Source organism: Austrofundulus limnaeus, unplaced genomic scaffold (assembly GCF_001266775.1).
Source record: "Austrofundulus limnaeus strain Quisiro unplaced genomic scaffold, Austrofundulus_limnaeus-1.0 Scaffold1014, whole genome shotgun sequence".
Classification (NCBI taxonomy): domain Eukaryota; kingdom Metazoa; phylum Chordata; class Actinopteri; order Cyprinodontiformes; family Rivulidae; genus Austrofundulus; species Austrofundulus limnaeus.
In genome coordinates, this window is record NW_013953416.1 from 17,700 (window position 1) to 26,522 (window position 8,823).

Genomic DNA, 8,823 nt, shown 5'->3' on the forward strand with positions numbered 1-8,823 from the left:
CATCCTGGGGAGGTTGAGGCTGTGTCTCAATTCATAAATTGAGACACAGCCTGAGATAAGCACTGCCCTTAAGGGTGTGCCGCTGGGCGCCAGATAGCTAATCCATTTGTTTTGGAACAAAGCAGCCTTGAAATTCTTGCTGCTTTTGAAGTGTCAACTGCAACTCTGAGGTGGCAAGAAAAAGCCATTCAGCCGAATTTGGGGTCATTCCTCGCCTCTCACCGTCTGAAGCATCACCCAGATGTAATCCTTACATGCTGGAGGCTCGCTCCTGAKCTGTGATCCTCRTCAAAATCACWTCCAGTTTGTGAATTTTTCCCCAAGCTGAGAGCAAAAAAGCACGTCCTCAGGACCTTCACTGGTCTCTGACAGGAGTTAGGTCTTTGTGTAAAATGTGTCCATTTAAATTTATACATTTGTGTGTGTGTTGTGCATGTGTTGTGCGTGTGTGTGCAGCTGGCTGGTGGTGAAGGACTCGTTCTTGCTCTACATGAAGCCAGACTCTGGTGCCATCTCGTTTGTGATGCTGTTCGACAAAGAGTTCAGCATCAAGATGGACTTCAAAGACACAGATACCAAATACGGGGTCCGCGTGGACAGCCTGTCCAGGTGGGTTCTGGGGGTCTTTGGTGTCAGTTTGCAGCTCTCATTCTGTAAGTTTCTGTTGGTTAAACGTTATTTCTGTAGGTCATTGGTGCTGAAGTGCGGCAGCTACAGACACGCTCGCTGGTGGGGTCAGGCCATCGAAGACTTCGCCAGGAAGCACGGCTCCGCCTTCCTGAAGGACCACCGCTTCTGCTCCTTCGCCATGGAGCAACAGAACATCCCSGCCAAATGGTAACACTCACTTCCTGTTTGTATTTCATTATAATAGACGGGTTTAATACAGAAGCTTAGATGGAAGAGTTTGTTTCTGCTGTAAACTGGTCCAGTTCTGAGCGGTCTAGAGGAGTCCTGGTCCAGCTGGCACCAGGTTCTGGTTCTCTTCCTTCAGTTTTAGCTCTTCACGATGGCTTTTATTTGTCCTCGCTCGAACAGAGGCTCAGAAGTGAGTTTCTGTCTGTCGTAACTCGACACTGAGAGAGGGAAAGTGAGCCTCACCTGCTCATCACCTGTCCTCCTGACGAGCAACACAATCCTGTCTGTGGGACAGACTGAGTGTGTGTGTGTGTGTGTGTGTGTGTGTGTGTGTGTGTGTGTGTGTGTGTGTTGAAACACAGAATCCGACTCCTCTTAGTTACGTTAGACTGTTGGACCTGAAGCGATTCGACCTGAACTCAACATTTATAATCCTAAAACGAGCCGAAACATCTTTAGCCTCTCATCAGAGCAGCTAAAGTCTTCCTGCAGGCACCTCTTCTTCGGCTTCTGTCACAGTTTTAGATTTTAGTTCATGTTTTGAYCAATTTTTAGTTTTTCTTCCATCTTCAGTGTTTATTTTCTATAAACTGCTTTAAAATCATTTTAAATCAAAGTCATGTCTGCCACCTTAGCTGATTTATTGTCCTTCAAAATAAAAGCCTTTTCTAGTCACCCTGCAGCTTAAGCAAACAGCTAAACAGTCAAAACAGCTAAAGTTTGGTTGGTGTGTCATCTGCAGGTATGTAAACGGTAAAACCTACATGGAGGACGTGGCCGACGCTCTGGAAGAGGCCAAAGAGGAAATCTTCATCACGGACTGGTGGTGAGTGTAGAGCTGCTGCTAACGGGGACACAAGGACACAAGGACACAGGGACACAAGGTCACGGGGACACGGGGACACAAGGACACGGGGACACGGGGACACAGGGACACAAGGACACGGGGACACAAGGACACAAGGACACGGGGACATGAGGACACAGGGACATGGGGACACAAGGTCACGGGGACATGAGGACATGGGGACACAAGGACACGGGGACATGGGGACACAAGGACACAGGGACACAAGGACACAGGGACACAGGGACATGGGGACACRGGGACACGGGGACATGGGGACACAAGGACACGGGGACACAAGGACACGGGGACATGAGGACACGGGGACACGAGGACATGGGGACATGAGGACACAGGGACACGGGGACATGGGGACACAAGGACACGGGGACACAGGGACACAAGGACACGGGGACATGAGGACACGGGGACACGAGGACATGGGGACATGAGGACACGGGGACACGAGGACATGGGGACATGAGGACACGGGGACACAGGGACATGGGGACAAGGACATGAAGACACGGGGACATGAGGACACGGGGACATAAGGACACGGGGACACAGGGATATGGGGACACAAGGACATGAAAACACAAGGACACGGGACATGAGGACACGGGGACACAAGGACATGGGGACACGAGGACACGGGGACACAGGGACACGGGGACACAAGGACATGAGGACAAGGGGACACAAGGACATGAGGACACGGGGACACAAGGACATGAGGACACAGGGACATTAGGACACGAGGACACAGGGACACAGGGACATGGGGACACAAGGACACAAGGACACGGGGACACAAGGACACGGGGACACAGGGACATGGGGACACAGGTCCAGGTTTGTGAGTTCAGCAGGTTCAGGTGGTGATCACCTCTCAGGGAGGTTTCCTGGTCAAACAGATGATTACAGCCTGACAGAGTCTGTTTGTGTTCCTGCTGATTTTTTCTCTTTCTAAACGCTGATCATCTGTAAATTAACAACAACATTGGATAAAAATTGTTAATGTGAGAAAGATATTAATGCATGGCCATGAAATAATAATTAGTGGTCACAAGATAATGCTTGGCCAGGAGATAATGTGTGGCAACAAGATAACATGTGGCTAGGAGATAATAATGCATGGCCACAATATTGTAATGTGTGGCCAGAAGATAAAAACATGTTGCCAGGACATCATAATGTGCGGTCACAAGATAACGTGGCTAGAAGTTAGTAATGCATGGCCACAAGATWKTAAYRWGTGGCCAGGAGATAAAAACCCTTGGCCAGGAGATCATGTGTGGTCACAAGATAACATGTGGCTAGGAGATAATGCAGTGCCACAAGTTAGTAACAAGTGGTGAAACTTTTTTTTTTTGGATTTAAAGAGACAGACTCAAAATGAGTTGGTCTGAGACATACGTCAGAAAAGAGGCGGGGCTTGTGGGGTTACAGTAAGGAGTAATTCAGACCAAAGTGTTGCAGTTCCACTTCATACAGACCACAAGTGAAGGACTCATTCAGACTTTTTGTYGTTTGTTTCTTCAGGTTGAGTCCAGAGATCTTCCTGAAGAGGCCGGTGGTGGAAGGGAATCGATGGCGTCTGGACTGCATCCTGCGGCGGAAAGCTGTGAGATGCAAACCTTTAACTGTTTTTATCAGAGGCTGACGTGAAACTGATTAAATGTTTTCTGAGGAAACAAATCCTCCAGTTTCTGACAGTTTCTGACAGTTTCTGACAGTTTCTGACCGGGTGTGTTTCTGCAGCAACAAGGTGTTCGGATCTTTGTGATGCTCTACAAGGAGGTGGAGCTAGCTCTGGGAATAAACTCAGGCTACAGCAAGAGGACTCTTCTGAACCTGCACCCCAACATCCGGGTCAGTCCCTGCAGGTCCCTGCAGGTCCCRCAGGTCCCACAGGTCAGACACACCTGCTGATTCAGCTGTTTCCTGTCATTCCTCAGGTGATGCGGCACCCAGACCACGTCTCCTCCACCGTCTACCTGTGGGCGCATCATGAGAAGATCATCGTGGTCGACCAATCGGTGGCCTTCGTGGGCGGGATCGACCTGGCGTACGGACGCTGGGACGATAAGGAGCACCGCCTCACGGACGTCGGGAGYGTGACGCTCTCTCACCTGGAGCAGGTAGTTGAAACAACCTGAAACCCTCTGACAGTCGGAGCTGATCTGAACTCAGTTTGATGTTTCTTTTGAGCTGGTCTACGTCAGCCGTTTTGTCGTCATTACAAAATAAAAGTCCTTTTTTTGTTTGTTTCAGGCTGCAGCAGTGTTCCCCACCACTGCCGCTCCTCCAGCTAACGGCAGCGGCGGCCCCTCCTACAGGAGCGGGAACAGCATCTTCACGGTGACAGACTCGGGGAAAGAGCCSAAGCTGAGGGGCAGGATGAGGAGGACCAGGTTCAGCATCAGGAGACACCTGCAGAAACACGGCCTGGTCCACGCCGACAGCGACAGCGACCTGGAGGACGAGCAGCTGAGTGAGTCTGAGGGTCTGCAGCCGACACGCCCAGAACGGTTTCAGATCAAACAGCTCGGTGTTAAATAACTGTAGATTTATAAACCAGGAAGTTAAAGATCTATAATCAAAGGTTCATCTGGAACACAACCGAAAAATATCACAGCTCAAATAAAAATGACTGAAACTCTCCAGCATTTAGCTGCGTTTAGCTTTTAGCTCTCATTTTGATACATTTCACTTTAATCTGTCATTTTGATACTTTCAGCTATTATTGTGTCACTTTCAGCTTTTTTTTAGCTATCATTCTGTTTTCATGTACCATTTTGTTATTTTTAGCATTTAGCTAACATTTTGAAGCATTTACCTTTTTAATGTGTCGTTCTTTTACATTTAGCTTTTAGCTATCATTCTGTTACTTTTAGTGTTTAGGTACCATTTTGTTAATTTTAGCTTTAGTAAAATTTTGATGCATTTAGCTTTAATCTACTGTTCTAGCTTAATAATAATAATAGATTTTTATCTATTTTTACTTTTAGCTTTTAATCATCATTCTGTTGCATTTAGCGATTATTGTTAGATTTTAGCTAGCATTTGATAAATTTAGCTTTAACTTATCATTCTGATACTTTTAGTTTTTAGCTATTGTTTTGCTTTTATTCTATTATTTTTGGCTTTTATCTACTATTTTAATGCATTTAGCTTTAGCTATTATTTTGTTACTTTTAGTTTTTAGTTCTATTCTGTCACTTTTAGCTACTATTCTGATACTTGTAAGCTAATTTATAGCTACTTTCTGCTACAAAGCTAACACAGTCTTCCCTCCTAAAAAATTTCTTAAATAAAAAATAAAATTTAAGCCGTTTAATGGAAATATCATGATTTACAGAAACCTGTACAGAAGGTGTTTTTCTCCTCAGGATCTTGTTAAAGTGTTAAATTTTACAGCTCGATTAATGAAGAAGCTAACATGCTAACAATCTATTAGCATGTTAGCATGTTAGCATGCTAACAATCTATTAGCGTAAATTAATCAGTTTTGCTTCCTGTATTGTTAGAATCATTTTATCAAATAAACTTTATTTACAGATTGGCTTAAATTAGGACATAAAATCTTTTTTATGTTAAAGTTCTGAGTAGAAAATACATTTTCATGGTATTTTTGGTGAAGGGGCCACACGTGGCCCTGGGGCCGTAGCTTGCAGAGCCCTGAGCCCAGAAGCAGGTCTTGTGTTTGGAGCTTTTATTTTTCTCTTCTGGACGGTTTGTTCAGGTCGGTCTCACGGCGTCAGCAGCCAGACCTCCTCGGAGCCGAGGGCGGGCGCTGCAGCTGGTGAGTGGGAGCCATCGGGGGGTCCCTGTTTCCCAGCATGCTTTGCTGTGGAGCCCACAACCTTTGGTTCCTCTGCTCAAAGGTTGAGCTCTTTGATTCCAAACAGAAAGATGATGTTTGATCATTGTTTGGATCTTTATTTTGGTTTGTTTACAAACCAAAAATACAGATTTGATTAGATTTTTTTTAAACGAGCGTTTGTTGAAGAAATGCACGTCGCCCACCACCTCGCATGCTGATGTTTCATCAGAACTCCTCTCATTTGTCATCGCGCCAATGTTTGTGGCGGCCATCTTGAAACCTACATATTTTATATTTATACTAATAAAACAAAACTGAAGTCATTATAACTTCCTTTTACGACCGAAACAATCGTTCCTGTAAGGAGTTTTAATCAGCAAAGCAGTTTTTTTATTTCCTAGTATGAGTAAAAACTAATTAAAACTTCCTGAAAAATTTTTTTTAAATCTGTAAATATCAGCAGAACCAGTTTGAGGTTCAAAATGCAGGAGAAGGGACAGAAAAAACACGAGTGGATCGGTCTGAATATTTATTAAAACAGACTTTTAGCTGCAGATGAAACACTTAAAATGCAAACAAAAGAAAAATACTTGAATTAGTTTTTTATGATTGGTGTGTAATAAATCCGGCTCATAAAGAYAAGAGTTCTGTTGGGTCTGAATGTGTTTGTCCTGCTTCTGTCTGTGCTTTAAGAGCAGTCAGACCCCAGCTCCTGGTTTATATCCTGAGCTGCAGTTTCTTAAACATTCAGCTGTCAGAGTGGAGCTGAGACGTGTGGCCAGCAGCTTGATAATTAACTTATTAGTTTAACTTCTCTGGAGTCGACAAAGCAGAGATTTTAAAGCACAGATCTGGAGTTTATTGTTTCAACAGGCTCTAAAACACAAACTAAACAACAAAACTAGCAGAGTTGTTGTTTTCCAGCTTTTAACAACTCATTAAAAATGTAATTAACAGTTGAATCCATTGCTGCAGGATGGATTATTAACCCTAAACCTGAATATAAAGTCTGGATTAGTTTGTGGTATTAGTGGAAGTGTTGTGAAAATGATCATGTTTGTGTTTCAGGGAGCAGCTCGGTGCGAAGCCTGCACACCGGGGTGGGAGAGCTGTTTGGAAACACCAGGTTCTGGCATGGGAAGGACTACTGCAACTTTGTGTACAAAGACTGGATCCAGCTGGACAAACCGTTTGATGGTGAGCACGCCGCTCAGGTGTCCCCCGGCTGTGGGGTTCCCTCTGCGCCAAAAATCTKTTGTTGATTAATCTCTGCTCTGTTTGTAGATTTCATCGACAGACACACAATGCCCAGAATGCCCTGGCACGACATCGCCTCGGTGGTCCACGGGCGGGCGGCTCGAGACGTGGCGAGACACTTCATCCAGCGGTGGAATTTCACCAAGGTGGGGCTGGTGGTCCAGAGAGGGGCTGCAGGGGTTTTACTGGTTATTTAACACAACATCAAACACTAAATATAAATTAAACACTTTCATATCTCTTGTCTCATATCAGCTGGTGAAGCTGAAGTATCGAGGTCTGTCGTTTCCATGTCTGCTGCCAAAGTCTCACACCACGGCCGGAGAGCAGCGCTACCAAGTTCCCAACTGTGTCAACACCAAAGTGCAGGTAGCTTCGGCTTTTTCTCTTCTTCTGATACGTTCAGCTTCAGCTGTGTGAACGTTTGTCCAACAATCACATTTTTGGGATCGTTTTTCTGCACGTATCTCGTTCCACAGTTTTTGTTCTGTTTCAACAGTTGATCAAAACATTCGGCTGCTTCAGGACATTTTAGCTGTGACTTTCAGACATTTAGCTTTTTCTGCCATTTTTCTCTCATGGAAAATAAACTGAGCTGATTTCAACATCCTTAAAACCTTCAAAATGTTTATAAATYTTTAYTTTTTGTTCTGGTTCTACTGTTTTAAACTCCTTTATTCTCATTTCATCTTCCTTCGACTTCTATTATGCTAATTCCAGCTGTTTTCCCCTAATTTCAACTGTTTTGTTTTTAGCTACTCTTTAGCTAATTTTAAAAAAATTTTAAAGGGCAGATATAAGATTTTTTCTTGTTTCTGCTCCCTTTCATTTTACTTATGATTTGTCATTTTTTTGTACATGTTAATAGAYTAATTTGAGCTTTTTTAAGCTAATTTCACCTTTTATATGAACGTGCTCTTTATATTCGTGCTAATTCCAGCTAATTTTTAAACCAATTTTAGTCTAGTTTTAGCTTTTTTAGCTATTCAGCTAAATTCTTTTTTGAATGAAAAATAACTCAGGGTTTCTTTACTGAACTGGTACCAGGTTGTACCATTTTAGCTTCGGTCATTTTGTACCAACATTTAATGTTTCTGATGGCTGACATTTTGCCGTTTGTCTCTTCAGATTCTTCGCTCTGCCTCAGACTGGTCTGCTGGCATCAAGAATCACGAGGAGTCCATCCACCTGGCCTACGTGAACACCATCCAGAACAGCAAACACTTCATCTACATAGAGGTTMATTTAATTTAATCAGTTTCTTCCGTAYATTTTTTGGACRGCTTCTCCTTCCACAATTTTTATKCTATTTAAACCATTMATATAAYAAAATGTTCAGCTCCTTCAGGACATTCCTGGWATCATTTTTGGTATCTTAAWTTTTTATAGTTTTTTAGCAATTTCAATTTTTACAATTTTGATGATGATKTCGTCAGTGACATCATCAGTSACATCAGTCACATCGGTGACATCATCAATGTGCTTCTTAGCTGTGCTTCAGCTAAAGTTACCAGCAAGAGGTAATCACACTAGCATTTTCGCTGGAAATGCAAATTCTCTAATTTTATTTTATTTTATTTTATTTTATTTTATTTTGAATTCAGACACAAACAAAAGTCTTGTCTTGATCTTTTTAGCAGACGTGTTGGAATTTTTCAGGTATTTCCTACATTTTTCAGTAAACTGTCAGAGCTGCTGAAACACACAGAAGCTGGGCGTGTGTGCTTCATGGACCGGTTTTAGAGCTGTCCCGGTTCAGCCTGTTCAGGTTTTTTGTCATGTCAGAGTCAGGAGTGACAGACGTTCAAGTGGGAAAAAAACACTAAATCAAAAAGTCGTTTTACGTTCTTGTTAAAAAATGTCACAAATCTTCATATTTCAGTGGAAAAGTCCCGAACTTTATTTATCCTGACTAACGACCAGGAAACCCAAACAGAAAGACCCCAGGTCCAAAACAGGGACTAAACTCCTCGAACATAAGTACCTGGAACATGGGTACCAGGGAACATAGGTACTGTGGAATATAAGTACC

General features: G+C 43.4%; 1 protein-coding gene across 3 annotated transcripts in view; it reads left to right on the forward strand.

The window, feature by feature from the left end:
• Positions 1 to 8,823, forward strand: part of LOC106533758 (phospholipase D1) — a 33,373-nt gene that overhangs the window by 17,589 nt on the left and 6,961 nt on the right. For all 3 annotated transcript variants that reach the window (XM_014030192.1, XM_014030191.1, XM_014030190.1), the window contains exons 9-19: positions 457 to 609; positions 688 to 837; positions 1,601 to 1,684; positions 3,251 to 3,332; positions 3,470 to 3,580; positions 3,667 to 3,849; positions 3,983 to 4,202; positions 6,603 to 6,731; positions 6,819 to 6,937; positions 7,047 to 7,160; positions 7,920 to 8,030. In XM_014030192.1, the coding sequence (XP_013885646.1) occupies positions 457 to 609; positions 688 to 837; positions 1,601 to 1,684; positions 3,251 to 3,332; positions 3,470 to 3,580; positions 3,667 to 3,849; positions 3,983 to 4,202; positions 6,603 to 6,731; positions 6,819 to 6,937; positions 7,047 to 7,160; positions 7,920 to 8,030 (1,456 nt within the window). The remainder of the gene's footprint in view (positions 1 to 456; positions 610 to 687; positions 838 to 1,600; positions 1,685 to 3,250; positions 3,333 to 3,469; positions 3,581 to 3,666; positions 3,850 to 3,982; positions 4,203 to 6,602; positions 6,732 to 6,818; positions 6,938 to 7,046; positions 7,161 to 7,919; positions 8,031 to 8,823) is intronic.